General features: G+C 35.7%; 1 protein-coding gene across 3 annotated transcripts in view; it reads right to left on the bottom strand.

Moving 5' to 3' along the window:
- The window catches only part of TNKS (tankyrase), a 174,580-nt gene that overhangs the window by 55,823 nt on the left and 92,273 nt on the right, over positions 1-26,484 (bottom strand). For all 3 annotated transcript variants that reach the window (XR_003436266.1, XM_027122750.1, XM_027122751.1), the window contains exons 6-11: positions 10,498-10,592; positions 8,954-9,020; positions 8,461-8,647; positions 4,131-4,252; positions 2,577-2,668; positions 2,406-2,484 (exon numbers count right to left, since the gene is read on the bottom strand). Coding sequence is in view for 2 of the 3 variants with exons in the window: in XM_027122750.1 (XP_026978551.1) it covers positions 2,406-2,484; positions 2,577-2,668; positions 4,131-4,252; positions 8,461-8,647; positions 8,954-9,020; positions 10,498-10,592 (642 nt within the window). In the remaining variant the exon portion in view is untranslated. The remainder of the gene's footprint in view (positions 1-2,405; positions 2,485-2,576; positions 2,669-4,130; positions 4,253-8,460; positions 8,648-8,953; positions 9,021-10,497; positions 10,593-26,484) is intronic.

Genomic DNA, 26,484 nt, shown 5'->3' with positions numbered 1-26,484 from the left:
CTAATACATAATAAATATATAAAAAATTTATACAAAAAAATTACAAAGGATGGGAAAGAGGTGAAACAATTAAAAATTAAAAAAATTTTAAATTATTAGTCGTACAAAATATCATTTGGCTCAATTAAAAGAAACTTAAAAAAATCTTATAAAAATTATGTTGTAGATTTGAGGGTCTGATTCTAAGTTCATTTTCAATAGTTGGTCCCATTGGCTAGATTAGCTAAAAAGATTTCACATAGATATGTAGTGCCACTGGAAAAAGTGCATTGTTAGCAAAGCCTTCTAAATCACAATGTTTATTTTTTAATGTAATTTACTAATTATGCTAAGGTTTTAACTGAATTCTGCTAGTAAAATTGCATTTTTCTTGATTCTTGCAAACTTATTATGAGGTGTTGCATTAAAATATTTTTAATAGGTTCAAAAACTACCTGAACACAAATTTTAAAACAAAACAAAAACTTTAAAACAGGTTAGAAAATCCTGTTGCCCAGTTTTTAAATTATATAGATATGACAGATGGGTGATAAATACACATCATTTTTTGGCAACAAAATCACAAAACAGTGGATATTTTCTAAAAATCTATTTTCAAAATGTCCTCTTCATTTGTTAAAGTTCCTTTTAAAGAGCAGTTACTTTCTCATTCACTCTAAAATATATAACTTTCACCTTTAAGGTTCTGATTATGTTTCTCTTTAAAAAAAAAAGTACCTACATACAAGTAATAGTCATTTGTCACCATAGAACTATCAGCAAATTTTGAACTTCCTTATTTTCATTAAAAAAAAAAATAAAGGCACAACAACTAAGTACGTCAACCCGAAAATCCTGATTCATAAAATAGCCGGATAAACTTTTTATGCTATAAGATTGTCATGGTCATTCCCTCTGATTTTCAACGACGATATTTATCAAGATTCTACCATTTAGGATAATATCCATAAATCTACTCATGTAAAGTGCAATGTGTCACAAAGTGCTGAAAGTGAGCAGACGAGTGAGTGTACCACGGTCAATCCACACACACACAACTCGTGTTCTTCCTCACGAAACACCTTGGGCTCTGACATGACTCAGACAGGTTGACACATGGACATAATGAGAGTGCCAGCATCAATCTGTGTATGAAATATTAGTACAGTAAGTCCCCTACATATAAACCTTCAAGTTGCGAACTTTCAAAGATGCGAACGTGCGTTCCCATCTCCAATCATGTAAGTTAGTTCACATGTCTGGCATACATTTTTACATGAATGCATCCTCTACAAGTGGTTCTGCTTTTGTATACTTTACAGTACTGTATAGAGTACAGTGGTACAGTATCATTATTTCAAGCCCAGGATGTCTGGAAGCAAGCATAAAAAGCAGTGGTGATGTAGCTGGTACTGCTAAGAAGTGCCAGCTGTTGTACTGCACTACTGTACTTTTCAAGGTACTGTACTGTAAGATTAAAAATGTTTTATTTTTTATGTTTGTTTTTTATGTGTTACTTGTGTGAAAAGGATTATAAACCTATTACAGTACAGCACTATACAGTCGACTGTGTTAGTTGGGTACCTAGGCTAACTTTGTTAGACTTAAGAACAAATTAGACTTATGAACATGCTCTCGGAACAGAACTTGTTTGTATGTAGGGGACTTACTGTAGATCTTAACTTTTTCATTTGTAAATAAATTACTATTTTAATAAATCAAAATTCTAATATTTTTTTCCTACACCCAATGGCTCATCTTGTATGTTCCATAGAGTGTCTGCACCCTACTTTGGGGACTCCTGCTTTAAAGTATTCACTCTTAAGGATTTAAAAATCTGCAAGTTCAAGTACCTCCGAAAAACAACCAGTTTGCTTCCCTTCAAGCAAATTTTCCTCAAGCAATTTATGGAGTCATGGAGTTACAGATAATGTCACTCAGACAATGCCAATAAAAATGGTTATTAAAATTTTATTTCTTTATATTAAGGTTATTTGAGAAAATTATTATCATTACCAGTTTGAAGGAACAAATGTTCTTTAAAATAGGTAGCAATATTTTACCTATCATTTACATAAATTACTTTCTGATAAACCGTAATTGATGTTGACTACCAAAATACATCAATTCCAATATTAAGGTGAAACAATATAAAGTTGAAATGTATTTCAAATGATAAGACCATAGCCACCTTTATTGCTTTATAGAAGAATGATAGTAAAGTACAATATAAAACACAGGTAATTATCTCTATTAGTAACAAGATTTAAATCAGCTTTAAAGGAGAATCTATGAATTCAAATACATGCTAACAGTCCTTTATAAGATTAATTTCTTCGGGAGAATCAGAGAGAATAGGAATAGTCTTAAGTGCAGCTAGCTACTCAATGCCAAGGTTGGCACCTTATCTCAGGCATGAACCTTACCTTTGCTCCATGTTTATGTAGAACTTCCATGACATCATTGTGGGCCCTTTCTGCTGCAACATGCAGGGGCGTCATGAAACTATGGAGAGGAGGAAAGGAAAAGGTAATGTCCAAACTTGTACCACACTTTCCCTTTAAGAACTGAGCAACTCCTTCTGCAACTGCACTTACTCTTTATTTTTTTCATTAACATTTGCTCCTTTTCTAAGTAACAATTCTGTCACTTGTTTGCGTTTGGGATGCAGGGAGGCCACAGCACAGTGCTGTAAAGTAAAGAAAACCAAGTTAATAAAATAAATTTCTATGTAAAAATAGATTTCTGAATTGAATAGCGCCTGCTGACTATTTAAAACACTGTTATCTCAAAACATGTATTTTAACATTATGGAGATGATCAAAATTCCTCCTAAATACACTGGGAGTATAAAACATAAGCCTTTAAACCAAGGTGAAATTATGCTCTCAGTTGAGCAGTAAGAGACTTCATTTCTTTCCCTTCAGCCAATAAGTAATTATTCAGTATATATTTACTTGAAGGTATCAGAATACTGCCTCTCCAAAGCTACAGAAATCTATAACTGAATTACTCAATCCTTCAGTAGGCTGTCAGCCACATAAATCAATATTTCTCAAGCTCTTTCCCAGAGGTACTCCTAGCACTACAGGAGAATAAGTCCATATGCCCAGGGACAGGTAAGAAGGTAACAGACTTGAAGGAGCTTAGAGGGAGAAGTATTCTCAGAAATTTTATGTCTTACCCTCTATTTATACAACTTTTATATTCAACTTCATTTTATATTCATGTTTGTATTAAAACTGAAAAAGTAAGAAAACTACATACTAATGAACAGAGTGAATACTCTAAAAAAGCAGGTCAGGTTCATTCTGTGGCTTTGAGTGTCTCCTGGCAGAAATGCTGTGTAGCTTGAATGTATCTAAACCCCAGCATGAGAGCCATATTCTGAGTATATATACAGTTGGCCTATTTTGGTTTGGTAACTCTTATAATGTTGTTTTTAGCAGGTACTGCCTAGAGTTTGACCCTTTTGTGCCAGATATAAAGAATGTTAACTGAAGCATATTTAGAGGTCTGTGATAGAAGCATCACTTATGCTTAAATTCTGAATTCAGGTATAATCCAACCAGCCCTATACCTGAAACTTAATGTGGTCAATGACAAGGAAAATAGAACAATCTTTCTCAAAGTACAGTAGAAGAAAAAACATGAATAGTTTTAAAATTTTGTACCGTCTAGAACAAAAAAATTCCTAACCATACCATTTTTCTATAATGAATGTAACAATTCTTTGACTACAATTGCTCAAAATGATGATGCAAGTATCTTTGAAAATAATTTAATCGTTGATAGAAAGCAAATACAGTATTTATCTAGCAACCACAAGAAAAAGAAGATTCTATAGAGAAAAATCACATCTTGTATTTCATGAGAGCACTGGCCACAAAAGTACATTTGTTATAATATGGTTGGGTAAAGACAAAAGTAAAAATAATTTTCAGATTAAGGTTGAGCAAATGTCTATTCTCTCATCCATGAAAGCAATTATCTCCCTAACCAAATTTAAAAATCAATGCAACCAATATTAAAATGCAAATTCCTGGCACTTCAGATACTAAAGTTACCTTAATGTTTCTGAAATGAAAATCGTATTCTGCATTTACACTACCATTACAGACCCAAGGAATGGATTAACAATAGGATCTTACCAGTGCAGTTTCATGAGACTGTGGTTGTTTGAAATTAATGATTTCCAAAGCAAGTGTTTTTTTAACTTTCGCTAGGTCTGCTTCTCTGGCTGCTTGTAGTAAAGAATGACCTTTAAATTCATCTGTTAATGAAATAATGGTTGACATATAAATATTTAAAATCTATAAAAATCATTAGCATGATTATAAATAAAGTAGATAAATTATTAATTTTACACATTCCTCTATTTTAGCAACAGCAACAAATGACAATATGATGATAAAGGTGCAAAGGATGAGGGTGTAGGTCAATGAAAAATTTTGAAATAAGACTATTTTCTACTCGGAGTTCATAAAGATACTCACTCCAGCAAAGTTTTAAAACAAGCAACCTAAATGTTCCACAAATAGAAACCAGTTAAATAATTTGTGAATACTTATACACTGGAATACTTTATAACTCTTAAACAAAAAGATAGATCTATGTATATACTGACGTGAAGGTATATATTATTAAATGAAAATTCAAGTAGCAAATGGGGAGGACAGGCTGACCCTTTTTTTTGGTACTGTTACTACTTCTACTGCCACCATAACTAAATATAACTAATGATATAAAAAAGACATTTAGAGAAATATTCACCAAAATGTTAATAGTGATTATGTCTTGACACAGAGAAGGGAAGAACTGAATTATGTGGGAAGTGCCAGAGTCTGAAAATTTTTCAAAGAACAGTTAATGTTTATTTATTATTTGTATAAGCAAGTAAGAGATTTTTAAAAAGGCATTTCTAAATTAATTGCATAAGTAAGAATCCACCACTCTTACTCATTAAAAGCAAATCATCTTATTTTCTATTTTACAAGGTTGGATTGTATTTTGATATGACTACTTATTAACAAAAAGCTGAACATTGTTCTAAAAAGATATAATGATATGTGACCTAATATGTTACATTAATTCCAGGCCTGCCTTTGCATCTGCCTGGTACTGAATTCTTTTTTTTTTTTTTTTAAAGTAAGATTTTTTTCTAGGTATTTGCCCATTTCATATAAATATTTGATATTATCAGGCATAAAGTATTGACAGTATCTCTCAGGTTTTTTTAACTTTTTATTTTATATTGGAGTATAGCTGATTAACAATGTTGTGACAGCTTCAGGTGCACAGCAAAGCTGAGTCACTTGGCTGAATTCTTTCTCTTTTCCTTTCTCCCTTTCCTTTGAGGGCCCCATGTCACTTTCTGCTCTTCAAAAGACAGGAAGAGGGACTTCCCTGGTGGTCCAGCGGTTAAGAATCCACCTTCCAATGCAGAGGATGTGGGTTCGATCCCTGGTTGGGGAACTAAGATCCCACATGCTGCGGGGCAACTAAGCCCGCACACCACAACTACAGAGCCCACATGCTCTGGCGCCCACGTGCCACAACTGGAGAGAAGCCCGCATGCTGCAACAAAGAGCCCACTCACTGCAATGAAAGATCCCGCATGCCGCAACTAAGACCCGATGCAGCCTAAATAAATAAATTAATTAATCAATCAATTAATTAAAAGGAAGGCAATTTTAAATAGACAGAGAGACACACGGATTCACACGTGTGCACATACTCGCGTCTTATTAACTACTACTCGTCACTCAAGGTCTCAATTCAGATACTTGGATAAGCCTTCCTGTTGTTCCCCATTAGTATTCCTTCTTATGAAGTCCTTCGTACTTGCCTTTAGCTGTATATCACAGGACTTATCACACTGTCTTATCTGCTATGGTAGTCCCATCACCTAGCACAGTGCTTGGCATATAGTAGGTAGCCAATAAGTATTTATTGCATGAATGCTGAATATTTATAAAATAAGTCATGGCAGGTTTGGGGAAAAAACATCTTTATATAACCTCTTGTTTAGTGGTACTTTATCACTGCTAAATTCTTCAAAGTACAGGCCTATGAAACTTCAGAAATCCCAATTACCCTGAAAACTTAATATTTATAAAATGCCTTAAAAATCTCTCTTTCTAAATGCATTTGGAAACAAGAATAAAAGCTACTTTTAGTATTTTCAGCTCCAGTGTGTGCAGAACCCACACTGTTGTGTTCAATTGGCTTCATGAAAACAAAAATAAAAAAGTAAACAAGAAAGAGCAAAAAAAATGTGTGTAATGAAAATGCTGTAACCATGCGTATGATCAAAATATTGTTTTTGTTTCCTGTATAATTTTCTTAAAAAGAATTCTGTCATTGTGGTTGCCTAGTATAAAGCAGTGAGCATGAGGATGAAAACTGGTTAGAAAAGTTCCAACTTTGTTACATCCTTTCCTTCAGATAATTCCTTGGTAGAATCTTATTTAATAAAATAAAGGAGATACTGAGAAGGTCGCAAAGTACTCTAATCAGGGAACTTCTTCCTTTACAAAACTATACAAATTTAGGTTAAATCTTAGTGTTTACAGTGGAATCAGGTAGACCAGTGAAATACAACATAAAAACCCATAACAGTACTCATAATTTACAAAATGACTCAAAGGAAAAAAGAAGTCAAATTGGTGACATGGGGATAACGCTGAGCCCAGGGTATAAAACTAAAAGAAGGAAATTAGAAAAAGATGTAAAAAATAAATTTTGAGTTAAGTTAAATTCAATTCAATAAACCTGCTGGGCACACAGCATGCACAAGGCACTGTGCTAAGTTGGGGGTAGGCAGATACAGACCCAAGCACAATTACCATCAAAACATTTTATTAGGTAACAAGGCATTGTATAGGTGCTAAGAAGACAGAATAATAAAACCAAAGGTCTTTCTAAGAATTTAAACTTCACTGGGGAGACAGAACAACACATAGAAAAATGCACTATATAATGCAAGATAACATATGGCAAGAGTCATATGAGTGGGAGAGAGAATAAATGCACTTCTACAAGGATTCATTGCTAAGACATCTGCCCAGTTATAATCTGGTTTGTGCTGGCCTGTAATCTAGTAGATGTCATCTGTTCTGGTACCAAAATAAGTTTAAATTTCCATTTAAACAAGATCAAAACTGCAAGGAACTCTTCCTGTTTTAACATAAACTAATTTACAATCTGTTTAAACTTAAATGATGTTTTCATTCTGACTATGCCTTTTTCTTAAATTATCATTTAAAGGTCTTCTCAGGTGTTTAAATCTAGTTATCTGATTCTTAGAATCCTAGATGTAAGAGAATATCAACCATGGGACAAATGAAAAATTAGGTAGGTAATGCCTACTTTAATTTAAACCTGTAATGCCTACGTATAGAATTAAATATATCTCAGTATTCGATATGACAACTAAATGTAATGTGGTATCCTGAATGGGATCCTGGAACAGAAAAAGGACTTTCAGTAAAAAAATAAGGAAATCTGAATAGAGTACAGCCTTTAATTAATAATGTGTCAGTATTGGTTCATTATTTTGACAAATGTACCATATTAATATGTTTATAGGGGAAACTGCATATAGGGTATAAAAGAACTCTCTGTACTATTTTTGTTAAGTTTTATGTAAATCTAAAACTATTCTAAAAGTTTATTTAAAAACATGCATATGTAAACATAGGTAATATGTATCAGTACCTGAGAAGATTACTTCCACCAAATCATAAAAATTATCTTATTTAAACTTGGGCAAGTGATTGCACTTGGGCTATAACACACATAAATAAAAACATGAATGTGCAACTTGCAGGGCTTGGGAAATAGTGAGTATTCCATAATGTTAGATATCATCTATTACTACCAATAGCACAAGAATATAACCTCTGTGAGCTTAGAGATTTTTTTCTGGTTTGTACACTGCTATATTTCAAGTTCCTGGAACATAGTAGGTATTCAATAGATGGTTATTGATGGACTCATCATCCTCTTTTATCTTTAAAATAAAAAAGGAGCCTTACTTAACACATGAATTAGAATTAGGCTTCAATAAACACAAAATAAACATAGTATATGTATGTGAGGTTCCTGTAGAATTCAAAAAGAAAAGTAATGATAAGAAAAGAGGATAATAAACTAGTGAACATGTAAGAATAGAAGTCTATTATCTAAGTTAGACAAAACAACAGCCCTAATAACAAAAATAAGATATTCTAGGGACTTCCCTGGTGGAATAGTAGTTAAGATGCCACACTCCCAATGCAGGGGGCCTGGGTTCAATCCCTGGTCGGGGAACTAGATCCCATACGCATGCCACAACTAAAGAGCCCACGTGCTGCAACTAAGGAACTGGTGAGCTGGAACTAAGATCTGACGCAACCAAATAAATTAATTAATATTAAAAAAAAGAAAGATATTACAATTTACAACAAGCAATGTTGACTTTAGGATATAAATACATACAAGTCAATCTTTCCCGGAGCTCAGGCGTTGGAGCCATATCCACGGCACTTTTGCCATGGCAGTTGACTAAAGTGGGATCGGCACCATGACTAAGTAACAAAGAGCAGACCTCTACACGATTCTTGGAAGCAGCCTCATGGAGTGGGGTAAACTGCCAGAGATCCATAGCATTAACACAAGCTCCATGCTGAATTGAGAAAAAAAAAAGTTATAGGTCACTAATCATTTCACTGGATCAAAAACAAACTCGCTTATTTGACTGTAAATTTCAGTTATAACTCTGAAATGTCAACAATTGTTTTAATTTCTTTAATTTCAGCTTTAAAAAAATAGTTTAAAATAAGCTGAATAATTAAAAAATTTTAAGGCAATGGTGAACGTTAAAAAAAAACAATTTTATTATCTTAAAAATCTTGGCAAAAAACCCGCATGAAAGCTCATGATGAGTTAAAAAAAAAAGCAAATAATATTCAATATTTTTAATTTCTCTTACCTTTAGTAGCAGTTCTGTGACTTCGTAATGCCCATATGAACATGCATTATGGAGAGGAACAAGTCCACTAAATGGAAAAAGGCCAATTAAAATACTGACATTTCAAAGAACTTAGAGTCATTTATCCAAGAAGTGCTAAGAAACAAAATCTAATAAATCCTAGTACAATTATGTTTAAAATATTTTGAAGTATTAAATAAGAGAATACAAAGCATAACTAATGCTCAACCTTTTGTATTTATCTTGTTTTATGTATGTCATTAAATATAATGATAAAAGCACCAATTAGAAAAGCATTTTGGTAAAAGGAAGAAGTGCATGTACTAATTGAAAATCGCATGCTTTATATAGTAAGTGTATATAGAAAATACATGTTAACTGATAGTGAATTGAAATATTCCTACCATTTTATTTCACTTTCATGGTAATTTCCAGCATAAGAATTCAATATCCAAACTATTACAATTTGCATATCCGAGTTATCATTCTGCATGAGTCAAAGACCCTCTTTTTTGTGGTGTACTTATCTTGAGGACTCACCTATTGTACACCATCTGCTTTCAGACATGCACAAAGGAAAAGAGATTTACAAGAGCATCAGGCATTTGTGCCCCTATACTATGGGAACACCATTCACATGTGGCACACCTGGCGCAGGCAAGAGAGAAAGAGCACCAAAAAGAGCAGATTTTAAATGATGGACTCCTCTTCTGAGAACTGTCTCAAGTACTGAGCTCTTTCTTCTTGTCTGTGTTTCCTGACATGGAGAGGGGCAAAGTGAACAAAAGCCTGCTCCAGGGCTTCTTTTCTTTATGCTGCTCATCAGTGTAATATGAACACTACTTCATCTGGGCAGTCAGGTCAATTATCTTTTAGATATTAAAGTGGCATAAATGAGAAATGTTAGCCCATCACATAGGCTAGCAGACCCAATTCTCATGTCCCTGGAGGTTAGCTAGGAAAGTGGTACAAAGGTTTCCAAAATGCACCTATTCATAAAATAAATGATATACTGCTTTCTTGGTTCCCAGATACCTCTCTCCCATATCAACCTTCATAAGGACCTTTTAGGTTTTCTCAGTTTAGATGGCCAAGATTTCATCAGGATAAAATCAGAATATTGTATACTTACGTATACTTATGATTTTAGTTTATTAGTAAGAGATGGTCCTTTCATACCTGATAAATAGGATAGTTATGTTACTGGATTATCAGAATTTTTAATTTATCTATCTTTCTACAGTGTAACTTAAGAGTTGAAAAATAGTAACTGCAATCGAGAGAAACAAATTTTAACTTCAAATAATAGAATACAGTAAAATTAAACTAATTTAGGAAATTGTTATGAGAAGAATCCTTAATTAGTAGGAACATGAAAATGAAGTCAAATCACCGTGAACATTCTTAAAATGCTACACAAGCTGTAAGGCAACGGGATATAAGACTTTGTCTAGTGCTCAAAAACTTTAGTGTATCAGATGTTGAAAACAAAGAGTAAATATCCATGAATGAAACCACTACAGGAAATACGCTGATACACGTACCCTTTGTCTTTTGCATGCACGTCAGCACCATGCTGGAGAAGAAGCTGAACGATCCGAACTCGGTTGTAGCCCGCTGCTAGATGTAAAGGAGTTGACTAGATAGAAAAGAGAAAGAAAAATGTATCCCCCTCTTCAGGTAAATAATTGTTGCTTTGGCATCTAATCTGTATTTATTTATTTAAAGACAATGAGTGTTAACATACACAGAAAATACTGAGGTGAAGTGCCAAAAATTCCTATTTCCTAACTGGATGAGAGACAATTCACTCATCTCAGGAGTAAATTCTAACTTCAGTGCCATTCACCTACTTCTCCTACTGGTTTTCCAAGGCCTTCAGTTATCAAGCCCTACCCTACCTATTCCACATTATTTCTTAATTTCTTTCCATCATGGACCATTCCTACTGTTCTGGGAAGACATGTCGGGGCTCATATTGCTCATAATTGGAAACATTCTTCTTTATGTTACTTGCATCCTGTCCACCTTTCAAATTCTAACTTTTCAATCCCAATTCTATCATAAAGAGCTAGCTGTCAAAATTTCTCTTTAATAGGAAAAGCTGAAAATCATCTCTGAAGAATATTTGAAGAAATTCTAGTGGAAACAAAAAAGACAATGGACCGTATTCATTCCATTAGGTTGCTAGTAATGGGTCAGAATTAATTTCCTATCTTGGATACGATGAAATATGCCAAGATAGTATATAATTCTTCTATTTTATGTACTGCATATGCAGTATAAATACAGGAGGAAGATAAAGTTTCTTCCCAACTAATTTCTGCCACATTTTAATTTGAACCAAGTTATTAAAAGGTGCTCTGCTCACATATAATATGATAATTAAAATAATCAAACGTGTCCTCACCTTTTAAAAAAAATCAGAAATAACATTACTTTAATTAAAAGTTTCTCTGCAACCATAGCAATTTTCCCATCTCTGCTCATTTATTTAAAGTTTCAGTACTGTAATGGCTTTTCACACAGGGTCTAATATACTTTAATGTACTACCATGTCTCATGTCTTCTATTTTGGGCCTTGGGATTTAATAAGATTTTCAATTTATTTTCTTCACATGTTTTGATACAATAGAATTACTTAATACTGTGCTATCTATTACTGCTTTCAAGGCACTCCATACATTTTATATGTTCTGACAGTCTCTAAGTTTAGGAACTATTTTTGAGCAATACACAGCTAATAATGAGGTCAGATAGTTTGGAAAAGAGTCCTGAATAGGAAGTCAGGAAACATGATCACAGTCCTGGACTTGTGGAACTCTGAAAGTTATATTACCTACATAGCTCAGCTTCCTCACATGTAAAATGGAGATAAAACCACCCATCCTAGCTATTTCAAAAGTGCATGAAAAGTTTTCTCCCACATATACCCACATACCTTTAAAATGTAAAATGCCATATAAAAACAGATGACTAAAATTTCTGAATCATCAAACAAGCAGCCCATCCAAGTTTCTGCCTTCAGACACCTGTCAAATGTTACTGTAAATGATACCTCTAGGGACTACCAAATTATTTTCAGGGCTTATTTTCCCCATCCTTTAACATTTTAAAGATGTTGTTTCACTATCTTCTGGCTTGCATTGTTTCAGACTAGAAATCTGCCTACATGCTATCCTTACTCCTATGTACATGTGATTTTTGTTCTGGATACATTCATAATTTCTCTTTATCACAGACTTTAAGAAATTTGACTTGTGCTGTACCTTGGTACAGTTTTTTTTTTTTTTTTTCTTCTTTTTTTGGTGTATGTGTGTGCTTGGGGCTGGCTGAGCTTCTTCGATCTATTATTTACAGTTTTCATCAAATTTGTAAAACTTTCAGCTATTATTTCCTCAAATATTTTTTCTGCCCTCTCTCTTACCATTCTCTCTTTTGGGGACTCCAATTGTACAGATGTTAGGTTGTTTTCAAAGCTTGTGTTTAAGCTTTGTAAGCAGGACCAGAGCAGCCTTTGTTCTAGGACTAATTTTCCCCTTCTACTGAAGCATTACCCTTTTGAGTACTCTATGATATCTAATGAATTATGAGGTTTGTCCCTTCTGGCTGGTGGCAACAGAAATGATTAAAGTCTCTGTGAGTTGCTTGGATTGTTACCTCTAATCCTTTTGGGCGGTTCCTTTATCAGCCTCAGGTAGTTTCCTCATATCTGTATCAATCAGTACTCAGCTGAAGATAGTAAGGGGATCCTTTGCAGCTCTCTGGAGCTCTCTTCTCTGTGCAGCTCTCCCTTCCCTGGTCCTCCACCTTGCTAACTCTTGCCACCTTGGTCTCCTCAATCTTCTAATTCCATCTTCTCAAGTCAGGGAAACCACTGGGTGCCTCCTGGATTTTCCCTCCCTGCATCAAGGCCTGGAAATTCTTTCTAGGCAGCAACCTGGAGCAATCACAGAACTCACCTTATTTGATTCCTATCACTCAAGGATCACTACTATGTACTGCCTGATGTTCAACTTCTGAAAACCAGTTTCATATATTTTATCCAGTTTTTTTTTTTTTAATTGTTTCAGGAAGGAAGGTAAATCTAGTTCCTGTCACTCCTTCTTGGCCCACTTTCAGGGCTGAATTTGACTTTAAACTGCAGTTGGGAAGCTTCCTCAAGAGACAGTAACTGCTTTGGATGAATGGTCAATGTGTCAGTAAGCTCTCAAAGGACATAGCTGACATTTAATATTATAATGAAAAGGTGACAATTTCATTGCTGATGCACAAAAAGATTTTCTTTTTTCATATTAAGTATCTCTTACAAAATTTTATTTGTATATAGTTGGGTCAATAATAGTATTTATTTCTTATTCTTGAAAATAAACTAAGTCCCTAAATGAATGAATACATATACACACACACTAATTGTTCATATAGAAGGCCAAATCAAAAAATTATATCTAGTTTCTGGATTTTAAAAAATCATTATGAGACTAAAAATTATCTATAATGCTTTGAAAATGGTAATATAATTTTTAATCTGTATAATTTTAAAACTTATATAACTCAAATAAACTAGAAGGCTCTGTAATTGAAATAGTAGAAAGTGATAGAAGGCCTGAAAAAGAGCAGTTGTTAAAAAATGAAGTTGAGGAGTGAGTGTCAAAAACTATTAGGAAGGAGAGTTGCTAGAATCTGATAATTGATAATAAGTAGTAAGGGATATAGCAGCTTCCAGTTTGGAAATGTCAGTGATAGAGGAAGGAAAAGAAGAAGGGAGGGAGGGAGAGAGGGAAGAAGAGAAGGGAAGGGAAGGGAAGGGAAGGAAAGGGAACCCAAAGGGAGAGAATGTGAGGTTTGGGTTTATTGTGTTTGAGTGCCTATACGATACCCTAGTGGTAATGGGACTAAGAATGGAGTTTTGGAAAGATCACTCTGGTTACTCAGTAGAGAATAAACTGGAGAGGGAGGGCAAATCTAACGACAGGAAGACCTGAATAGAAGCCTGCAGGACTAATCTAGGAGGGAGATAATGACAGTGTCAGTTAGCAAAATGGTAGCAGCATCTAAGTAGAGGTAGTTGAGCTATGGGAGTGGATGAACTCACAGGGAGAGTGAGTACAGAACAAGCAGGATGAAACTTTCTGAGGAGTCATTCCAATGTGGATGCTAACTGTGCAAACTAAATAGTGTCATTGGAAGGCACATAAAAATCTGTGAAATGCCTGCAATAAATTTGAGGAAATGGTATAAAGCAAAAAGAAAAAGTACAAATTGAGAACAAACAATGATTTGAACAAGCTTATACTACTAAGAGTCCAGGAGTTTTTCCTCTAGAAAAAAATTTATCACTAAACATTATATACTAAATGCTATCTTCTGATGCAAAGCAATTAAAATCATGTGATCTAGTGAATGGTTACCACATAGTGCCAACTTTATACCTCAACTACCAAATGGCATAGCAACGATAAGAGTAATTTTCTAAATGCTAGGATAATTAACAGAGTGTAATTTTGGTTTGGAAAAAAAAGGAAAGCAGGCCCATTTGTAAAATACTCACACATGTTACTCGATAATTTTGTGTTGGCTGTAAACTAGCAAACACAAGAATCAAACATTTAAGGCATCACTGTGCACAAGACAGCAGTCACTGTCAGTTTACACACCTCATCTTTATTCTTAAAACAGATTTTTTGTTGGGAATACTTTAAAAGTCAAACATGTAGAGCGATAAAAAGAATAAAATAGGGGGTTTCCCTGGTGGCGCAGTGGTTGAGAATCTGCCTGCTACTGCAGGGGACACGGGTTCAAGCCCTGGTCTGGGAAGATCCCACATGCCGTGGAGCAACTAGGCCCGTGAGCCACAACTACTGAGCCTGCGCGTCTGGAGCCTGTGCTCCGCAACAAGAGAGGCTGCGATAGCGAGAGGCCAGCGCACCGCAATGAAGAGTGGCCCCCGCTTGCCACAACTAGAGAAAGCCCTCGCACAGAAACGAAGACCCAACACAGCAAAAATAAATAAATAAACTCCTACCCACAACATCTTCTTTAAAAAAAAAAAAAAAAAAAGAATAAAATAAAAAACATGTAGGGTGATAAAGTATGAAACAACTGCAAATATAAAAACTCTATCAAAAACCCATCTTAATATTATTCTGCTGTAAGAGAAATGTTATTACTAATATTTTCATATTGTAAAATGTTTACAGAAAAAAGAATCCTTACTTAAATAAATCTCATAATTCAAAGTTTTCTCCTTGGAATCAGGCCATAGGAAACAATAAACTTATATATATACATTTATCTTTGCTTTTTATGATATAGATTTGCAGCATACAATAATGCATTAACTTATCCTACACATACATGCATAGTTAAAATAGGAACAACTGACAACCTGTTATAAAACTGTGGATGCAACTTTAACAGAAGTGCAGGCACCACAATATAAGGAAGTGAGTAGAGGCTTTTAAGCCTTGGGTTTGCATTCCTCCTCTGCAAAATTTACAAGGTATATGGCTTTGGACTAACTTCTTAATGTCTCTGAGCCTTGGTTTCTAATATCTGTAAAATGAGAATTATAATTCCTACCATATAAGGCTATTTCATGCATTATAGATAACTATATAAAGCACCTAATACAGTATCACATAGAAAAAGCTCAACAAATGGTGGTTATTACTTATTATCACCTTATTAAGTATCTTAGAAGTTATTTCTTAACGGTCATTTATCAGTCCTCATCTTACTTTACCTATCAGCATCATCTGACATAGCTGAGCACTTCTTCCTTCTTGAAATGTTTTCCCCTTGGAAACCTAGGACACCTAGGTACCCACACTTCTTTTCTGGTTGCTCCTCACTTTCTTGACATTGGAGAACTCCAGGACTGTGTCCTTAGATCTCTTTTCCTCATTATCTACACTCACTCTTTTGGTGATCTCATGCAGTCTTGGGGCTCTAAACATTTATATGCTGACAACTCCTCAATTCTATCTCCAGTTCAGTCTTCTTTGCTGAACTCCAAACTCTCATAATCTAACGTGCTACTTGACATCACCTTACGGATATACAGGAGACACTGCATGCTTATCATGTCCCAAACTGAGCTCTTAGTATTCCCTCCAAAAGCTACTCTGCAGAATTTCCTATTGCTGTTAATGGCAACTCCATCCTTTTAGTTACTCAGGTCAAAAACTTTGATAGTCTTTCTTGATTGTCATCTTTCTCTCACACACTATGCTCACTGCATCAGACTATTTCTGTTGGCTTTATCTCCAAAGTCTCTTGAGAATCCCATCACTTCTCACCACATCTACTGTCACTATCCTGGTCTAAGCACCATCCTCTCTCAGCTGATTGGTTGTAACAGCCTCCTTGCTTCCAGCATAATTCTCTGAGAGCCTACGAAACAGAGCAGCAGAGTGATCCTGTTAAAATGTTAGATGCTCCGGTCCTCAGCTCAAAATCTTCCAATGGCTCTTCATCTCACTCTAAGTAAAGCTGAAGTCTTTATAATGATCTAGAAGGCCACAGACAATCTCTCAGTACTACCTCCAACTTTCTGACCTCATCGTTCACTCTGGTTCACTCCAAACAGCTCAACTGCCACAATTATTAATTTGCTAAAAAAACTAAAGGCCTACAAATAACAAAATATTTTCCCACTTAAATTTAATTTCACACATGACTCCTTAACAAATCCGAACAATGGAAGACAAAGTATTCCTAAGGATTAAATATCAAAGCAAGAAAATCCTATAGATACACAATGCAGCCATCACCTTTGGAAGACCTATATTTTATTATGTGCCTAGAATATCAAAATTTAATTTCCAAATATTTTTTTCCTACTGAGCAAAGAAATCATGAAAACTACGTCTCAAGATTTAAATGTATTGTTACATATTCAATCCTAAGGGAATTTTAGCATTTAACACAAAACACACATGGCTATCTCACAAATGACTGCTGGGTACTGGGGAAAGGTTCCTCAGTTTGTTAGTACTGAGAAAGCTTTTGAAGTTAACACAGAGACAGAATATCCCAATCTTTACAGCACTTCTCATCTAAGAAACATAAAATATTATAAAAATTCTTAATTTCTTAAGACTATTATTATTGTTCTATTTTTATAAAGTACAGGCATACCTCAGAAATATTGTGGGTTTTGTTCCAGACCACTGCAATAAAGTGAATATCGCAATAAAGTGAGTCACAAATTTTTTGGTTTCCCAGTGCATACAAAAGTTATATTTACACTGTGCTGTAGTCTGTTAAGTGTGTAATAGTGTTATGTCTAAAAAAATGTACATATCTTAGTTAAAAAATACATTATTAAAATGCTAACCATCATCTGAGCCTTCAGCAAGTCGTAGTAGTAACATCAAAGACCACTGATCACCATAACAAATAGAGTAATGAAAAAGTTTGAAATATTGTGAGAATCACCAAAATGTGACACAGAAACATGAAGTGAGCAAATGCTGCTGGAAAAATGGCGCCAATAAACTTGCTCAACGCAGAGTTGCCACAAATCTTCCATCTGTAAAAACACAGTGTCTGAGAAGTACACTAAAGCGAAGCGTAAAACGAGGTCTGCCTGGACAAAATTTGCGGCAATCCTTAAACAAGATTTTAAAATGAGATTCCAAAATACCAGTACTCCAGATAAATATCTCCTTTCCTCTCATTCTATCTTTGGACACTACTTTTGCAACAAAAAGTGGTCACTAAAAAGATTGCCAAAGACAGTCTTAAAACTATTTGCCACAATCTTTTACTGTAACACTTGTCATGAAATCATATAGTTAAATACCTATGTGTCTGTCTCCTCTAATCCACTGTGAGCTCATTGAGAATGAACAGCATATCTTAATTTTACGTTAGAAGGCTTAACACAGTGCCTCATACTAGTAAAAAAAGAAATGAAAGTTATGGTTAGCTTTTGATTTACGTTAATAAAAGAGAACAGGGGATATGAATAATCCAGCTTGGTGAATTTGATTTTGAATTTGTGTGAAAGATTTACACCACATTTCAACACAGGCCTGTGTGATGTTTGAAGCGTTCCCTAGGAAAGAACAAAACCACAACTGAGAAGCCAGGATGTAAGTCATCAGAGAGCTGCCTAACTGCATGATGTGTAGTGTACTGAGGTTTTCTTTAAGATTTCCACTTTGACCTAGATCAAATCCTCCTGAATTTTTCAGATTAGGGTAACCAATTCATCCTGGTTTGCCCGAGACATTCTTAGTCTCAGGAAAGCCACGCATCCCAGGAAAACTGGGATGGTTGATCACCCTACTCTAGCTAGGCTTAATGCTGAATGAGTTTCTTGGTTTCCGGAGCTGTCCCAAGTCAGAAAGTAGCGTGTGTGTCTGTGTGTGTGTGCCCACCTGCAAGGGCACACATGCATTCAGAATAAGGCAAGACTTACTACTTTACCAAATCAGGAGAAGAATCATAAAACTTTATCATCAGCTCAGATCTTTCAGTGTTCACCTGAACATCCATGTACTCATCACCCAGATTCAACAATCACTTATTATTAAGACTTTGTTACACTGGCTTCTGTTATCTCTTTTATTTTCCCCACTGAAGTATTCTGGAGCAAATTCAAGACACTACATACTTCTGTAGGTGCCTCTAAAAATTATGGGCAATTTCTTAAAAAACCCCGATATTATTACATCTAATAAAATAGTGGTAAATCTTTGGTATCATCTAATGCCCATGTCAGTATTCAAATTTCCTATCTGTCTCAAAAACTTTTAAAAGTTCATTTGCCGGATGTCAGGAAGAATACATTTGGTTATTGGGCCGTTATGTTTCCCCAAATCTACGACAGTCTTTGTCCCTCCTTTCTTTCTTTTTCTACAATACTGACAACTCTCCTTCTGCAATTTGCTTTTCTTCTCTTAAAATATTAGCACATAGAGGTCTATCTTATTCTCTGGATAGTATTTCCATCGTGTAGCTGCATCGTAATTATTTAACCATCACCTTATAAATGGACATTTACAAATGTTCCAGCTCTGCTCTGGTTATCTTAACAAAACACATCTCATTCAAACTTATCATTTGGTTAAGATAGATCAGTGTTCCCCTTCTACAAATAAAATACTGTATCAGCCTTTAATACAAAACTCCCAGGAAGATATAATAACTGCATAATCAGAGCTTATTAAATTTCTTTTAGGCACAGAGACATGATTAATCGGCTTGTGAGGTACAGCTAAGAAGTTCTTTGAGACAGTGATACTTAAATCAGAATCAAGCCAAATTAAAAGCTAGAGAATCAATACGGGCATGAGTCCATGGAAATAAATATATCTCATCACTGATGCCTGTCTTCTGAAGAGGTATTTTAAGTAGTACCATAATGAAGATTAGACAGTCTCCTTGAAGTTTCTCAACTCTTGGGCTATTCTAATAATAATTTAAAAGAGAAACTATCTGGAGAATGAAAATTGATGAACCAAAGTAGAAATAAAATTTTAAAAAGATACTTTATTCACACCTTCCCCCCAAACTATATCTCCTTTAACTTGTCTCTCTACAGAATACACTTTACTAGGTCCTCTGATAATAATGACTGCTTTCCCATTATGAGTCTTTTTTTCTGGTCCTGGGATTCTTGGCCAACAGCTCTCTAAAGCACAGTGCCTAGAGCTAAACACACCTAATAATAGATACGGTCCCATCACAGCAGATTAAATCAGGACTAGTTTCATAAATAGACATATTACTCCTACAACCTAACAGTGCTTAACGTATTAATGTTTCGAAGTCACTATCTCTGGAATGGGGGGGAGTTGGGTAACAATAGTACTGGCTTCCTCACAGTGTTATTTTCTGGCTAAAATGAAATAAAACATATAAAAACATTTTGAAAATACCAAGTATTTTATTGAAATAACAGCTAAAATCTACTGTGTACTTTCTATGTATTAACTTGTTTACTTTACACAACTACTACCAGAACTAGAAACTATTATTACCTCCATATAACAAATGAGGAAACTGAGAAACAGGAGGGTTAATACAGCAAGTTAATAGCACAGTCAGAGATCATGTGCAGGTAAGTCTGACTTCAGAACTCTCATTCTGCCTTCCTTCCTTTCCTTTGGCTGGGCACTCAGGTTCTAGATAGTATGTTCAGAAATGGATCAGTATGGCTGAGAGGCAGGAAGAATTACTCTTGGTAGGCAGGGATTACTTTGGTAGTTCTGACTCAACTCAGCACTCAGATCAAACCCTATCAATACTGAGAGTGTGACCATACTGTTGGATGAATGCCCCAGAAAGGTAGGACTTTTTTTTTTTTTAATTTGAAGTATAGTTGATTTACATTGTTGTGTTAATTTCAGGCATACAGCAAGGTGATTCACATATATATCCTTTTTCAGATTCTTTTCCATTATAGGTTATTACAAGATATTGAATATAGTTCCCTGTGCTATATACTAGGTCCTTGTTGTTTATCTATTTTATATATAGTACTGTTAATCCCAAATTCCTAATTTATACCTCCCCTACCTCTTCACTTTGGTAACCATAGTTTGTTTTCTATGTCTGTAAGTCTATTTCTGTTTTGTAATTAAGTTCATTTTAGATTCCACATACAATTTGTATCATATGATATTTGTCTTTCTCTGTCTTACTTCACTCTAGGTCCATCCATGTTGCTGCAAATAGCATTATTTCATCCATTTTTATGGCTGAGTAATATTCCACTGTATGTATGTATCTTCTTTATCCATTCATCTATCTGTTGATGGTCATTTAGGTTGCTTCCATGTCCTGGCTATTGTAAATAGTGCTGCTATGAACATTGGGGTGTATGTATCTTTTCAACTTAAAGTTTTCATCTTTTCTGGATATATGCCCAGGTGTGGGAATACTGGATCATATGTTAACTCTATTTTTAGTTTTTTAAGAAACCATACTGTTCTCCATAGTGGCTGCACCAACTTACATTTTCACCAACAGTGTAGGAGGGTTCCCTAGAAATGTAGGACTTCTTAACAAAAGAAGTTATTTAAAATAATAAGCATGAGGACTTCTATGGTAGCGCAGTGGTTAAGAATCTGCCTGCCAATGCAGGGGACACAGGTTCAAGCCCTGGTCCGGTAAGATTCCACATGCCGCAGAGCAACTAAGCCTGTGTGCCACAACTACTGAAGCCTGCGCGCCTAGAGCCCGTGCTCCACAACAAAGAGAAGCCACCACAATGAGAAGCCCGCGCATTGCAACGAAGAGTAGTCCCTGCTTGCCGCAACTAGAGGAAGCCCAGGAGCAGCAACAGAGACCCAACGCAGCCAAAAAATAAAATAAAATAGGGCTTCCCTGGTGGCGCAGTGGTTGAGAGTCCGCCTGCCAATGCAGGGAACACGGGTTCGTGCCCCGGTCCGGGAGGATCCCACATGCCATGGAGCGGCTGGGCCCGTGAGCCATGGCCGCTGAGCCTGCGTGTCCGGAGCCTGTGCTCCGCAACGGGAGAGGCCACAACAGTGAGAGGCCCGCATACTGCAAATAATAATAATAATAATAATAAGCATCAGGGGACATGGAGGAATAACAGAATATTGAAACTGGAGAAGAAAATTTACCTGCTTCTTTCCTAGTGCTGGATTTTTCTATGTATCTCTAACAGTCATTTGGTCTTTTCTTGAACTAAATCCCTCCAATTGATTCAACTGCTTCTTCCAGAATAATTTCTTGACTACCTTCCTGGTCACCATCCCTCCTTAAATTGTGAAACCCTAAGTTTGGTGCTAAATCCAGATATGGTCTGGCTATGCATTCAAGCAGAGCCAGATGACAACCTGTCAGCATTACAGTAAAGCTTCCAGCATTGCACTGGGAGGTTGGACTAGTTGGCATTTAAGTCCTCTTCCAAATAAAGTTCTGTGAGGTAGAATAATGATTGATATTTTAGTCTCAAAGAGTATGCTTTTCCAAAGTAACATATGTAGTCATCTTTAGGAAGGAACCTAAGGCATTTGAAAATTTGTAGAATTTATGAAATATCTCATAAAACAAAATTTCTGTACTTCAATTGCCTTATATAGTAAAAGTTTATTTTTTAAAATGAGTCTATAAAGGACTATCCTTACTTTAAGTCTTATGTATGGGGAAGAGAAGGATAGGGGAAAGGAAATGAACAGACAATAAAGAGCGGGTAATCCACAGGGTAATTTTGTGAGGGTAAAGCTCTGAATGCCAACTTAATTAAATTTTAACTCAACATTATCATTGTGGAAACTCCAAGGGGATTCTTCAACAGCCAGAAATTTGTGTTTCTCTTTTTCAGCCTCAGAATCAGCTGAAGAATTGAAATGTATGCATGAAAATGAGTTTCTAGTGTCCTCTCATAGGGTTTATATGGGAAAGAAAAAAGAATGCTTAGCACTTTCAGAAGGTGCAACATTAATTTTGCATTGCTTAATGAGAAACAGCTGGCAGACTTTATGGACATCAAATTTCTTAGTCTGACAGTAACCTGATGTCTTATACTTTTCAAAAGAAAAGTTTTCACACTACTCAAACCTCACATGAATTCCTTTTTATAATTAATATTTACAATCTTAAGTTTTCAAATCTAAACATCAAAGATTCTAACTAACGTTCAACAGATAGATGACTTATTCTGGAAGTACAAGGAAACAAGTCCACCAATTGTCATTTAAAGATTATTTATGGGGAAATCATTCCACCTTAGATCCTTGGACAGTCATTTTAACCGTATAAACTAGAGAATGAGAAATTCTGTTATCTGATTGTAGTGTGCTTCAGAGCTCTAGGGCTTGGGAGACATGCTGTTACCTCAAAGTTCCTTCAGTGATCGAGTCCTGACATTTCTGAGTTTGCACATGTGAATTCAGCAGCCAAAGGCGGCCAGGAGCAGAGGTCTCTAGCTCTATTCCCTGCGGAAGCCTCCTTACCCAATTCTAATGGGTATTGAACCCTCTCAGACACTAGGAGATTACTTTAGGGGAATTTTTATGGTATTCAGAGTAGGGTATTACCATGTTACTACTGAAAAATTAAAGCATCTTTACAAAAGGAAAATCAACATATGAAGTATTTTATATTTAGTCTATTTCCAAATTTACTAATTTGACTACCCAATATGTATTTCAAATAATTATGCACGGTATTTATAGTGTTTTTAAAGTTTTACTATTGATGCCATTCTTAGCAGAGAAAGACATTTTCTTATTAGTCACTGAAAATAGCCTTCTTTTAAAAAGGATATTAAGATTCTTGATACTTTTAGAAATTTCCTTTTATAATTCTAAATTAATTAAGCAAGTGAGAGAATGGATGAATATGCTTCAGAGGTGGGGGAGGGGAGATTTCCTGAACAATTATTATACTTCTTTAAAAAAGAAAAAAAAAGTAGCATACAAAAATAACCAGGTGAGTGTGTCCGCCCTTCCAGTTTACATGTTGAAGACCTGACCCTCAACATGATGGGATTTGGAGACAGGGCCTTCAGGAGGTAATTAGGGCTAGATGAGGTCATGAGGGTAGAAGCCCTCATAATGGGATTAGTGCCCCTTACAAAGAAGAGAGAGCCAAGAGCTCTCTTTCTCTCTCAGCAAAAAGGCAGCCCTCCACAAGCCAGGAACCCAGTATGGTATGGCAGCCCGAGCTAACTGAGATACCAGGTAACTGGTACACAATGAATTAAGAAATTAATTGTTTATATTGTTTTCACATTATGGCCAAACAACTGTTTCTAATAATACCAATTCAAAGCTACAGATAATATCAGAGTTCTCAAATCCATAATGAACTCTCCACTTTTTGCTGCCTTTCCTTAGGCCAGAAGAGTTTCTGACATCAGACTTCTTTTTGTAACTAAGCAAGCCTTTTTCACATACTAAGGTTCACCCTTTACTAAAAGGATTTAAAAACTTTTTGCGGAATAATCTACTGTCAACTGACATTAACTAAACAGTTTAAGCCAGAGAGACCATAATCAAATCATAATCATTAGAGGCCTATTTTTTTTTTTTTTTTTTTTGCGGTGAGCGGGCCTCTCACTGCCGTGCCCTCTCCTCTTGCGGAGCACAGGCTCCAGACGCGCAGGCTCAACGGCCATGGCTCACGGGCCTAGCCACTCTGCGGCACGTGGGATCTTCCCGGACCGGGGCACGAACACGTGACCCCTGCATCGGCAGGCGGACTCTCAAGCACTGCGCCACCAGGGAAGCCCTAGAGGGCTATTTTAAAATACCTTTATTATGTAATAATTAATAAATAACTATATGTAAATAACACAATTCCACTCACTGAAGAACTAGGACATCAATAATAGCATAAAGTGACCTTCTGTGTTTCTACCTGATCTCCTATTCCCTTGCCACTCTGCCAGATGGATGTTTTTCAAGCTACTGCTGCAGCTGTAATCTAACCTACCCTATAAAGTCTGGTATACGTGGAGAGTCAGAAGAAGCACTTTAAACTTAGATGCTTACAATTTTAAAAGGATATACTGAAATATCACTTTTGTAATTTGGCTTCTAAATCAAATTTTAATAATGAATCATGTTCCCAGCAAAATGATTTAGTACTCGCTCCTTTTTTATCCCTCAACTAGTCTAATATTGAAAAGTGCAGGAAACTTGTGGTTTTTGGATATGAGTATAGGAGAAACCGAAGTCCAGAGGAGGGCGGCTAAGCTGAGCTTGACTGAATTCCTAAGTTTTACCACCTGCTTTTTAACACAGGTCCCTTCCTACTAAAAACTCTTTTCTCAAAGAGAAAAACAGAACATAGTTGGCATGGGTACTAATTACCCTCACCAGGAGACATGTCATGCTCGACAAAATAGAGACTGTTTTAGTAGTAGTGATTCCCTAATGAAAAATAAAAAAGACATTTTCAGGCCTTATTGTTACACAGTGAATATACACATGCATAAAGATTTTATACACTATATCCCAACGTAAGCAGGCAAGAAAACTTGCTCCAAGGGATTTCTGCATTACCGTTAAGACATGCACTGTTCAGCAAGATGTACTTTAAAGAAGTGATTTGATTAGATATATAATTAAACTTAAAGTACTTGAAGAGTTCCCTAATGCACACTTACTGCATTTTGACCTTCTTATAATCCCAAGTAACATCTAAACTGTGAGCCAGAAAAGTTGGACACTAAAAAATGGTCTGACATTTTATCTACCAAGACGTGGCAAGAACAGAGAAGGATGATAAAGGCCACTAAAGGCCACAGGGAGCCACGCATGGGCCCTCAGGTAATGCTAACACTTTCTTAAAGGGGAAAAAGGCTGTATATAAACTTTATTCCAGATACCAGGAGTGTTTTATCTGCCGACTCTTACATAATCCAAGTCTGTATTACTTACTCTGATGAAAAATAAGTAACAAAATACATAACAATCTTAAAATGTTAGAGTTGAAAGGTAAATTGGAGCTCATGTGGCCCAAAGCCATCATTTTTTAGGCTAAAAGACTGAGAACTCAGAGATATAATAAAACTTGCCATGATCACATAGCTAGTAATAATTTTAGCTTAAAACTTGGTCTTCTAGCTTCAACTTCCTGCTTTTTCCTACAACACCATGACCCATAAAGATGTGCATAAAATTATTTTTTGCTTTCTGAGGGAAAAAAAATCTTAAATTGTAAGATATAAATACAAAGTAAGTGAACATGTCAAAAGAAATAAATATGTTTGGTGATTTGTTTAAAAATCTTCACTTATTCTTCCAAGCAGCTGTGAGAGAACCATTTTCAGTAATCTGCCTGAGAAATGACGCAAACTTTCTTGACCAATAGACAATATGCATTGAGTTATACTCAATACTTTCTTATAGCAGGGGTATTTCAGTTAGCTATTACTACATAACAAACCACCCTGGGTGGCTCTTCTGCTCTATGTGGTATGAGCTAGGTGTTAGGACGATTGGTGTCACCTGGAGGCTGGACTGGACACTCAGCTGAGGCTAAAAGTCTAGGACACGTGGAGAGTTAGTCATCTAGAGCCTTAACCAAGCTTGGTGGGTCTTTGGCTAGAGGCCTCAGTTCTTCCCCACATGAACTTCTCCATACAGCTGCTTGTGCTTCCTCATGGCATGGCAGCTGGGATCCAAGAAAGAGTATTCCAAAAGCAAGAAACTGCAGCTACCAGGCCAATTCCAAGGGCTAGTCCTAAACCTGGCATGGCATCACTTCTACTTCATTTTATTCATCAAAGCAGTCCCAGGCTTAGTTCACAGTCTGTGTGGGAGGGGACTAGACAAGAGCATAAATAATGAGAGGCCCGGTTCATCGAGGGGTTGTCAAAGTAACAATATGAGGACTGTTAAAATCCTGCTCCAGCAAAATATTTAGAGAAGACTTACACTGAAGGAGGGAGGTATTAACCAAGAATACTGTATTAGAATATGACAAAGTCACATAACCCTAAAATTTAAGTATAAATTGCAAAAACCATTGCATTAATCCTACATATTCTTTGTGCTACACTGGATGTGCTTTATGGAATTCAAATGAATGTTGTG

The sequence above is a fragment of the Aethalodelphis obliquidens genome, unplaced genomic scaffold (assembly GCF_003676395.1).
Source record: "Aethalodelphis obliquidens isolate GAN/ISIS:26980383/991018 unplaced genomic scaffold, ASM367639v1 scaffold25, whole genome shotgun sequence".
Classification (NCBI taxonomy): domain Eukaryota; kingdom Metazoa; phylum Chordata; class Mammalia; order Artiodactyla; family Delphinidae; genus Aethalodelphis; species Aethalodelphis obliquidens.
Note: the sequence above shows the minus strand (reverse complement) of the source record. Positions and strands in the feature narration are given on the sequence as shown.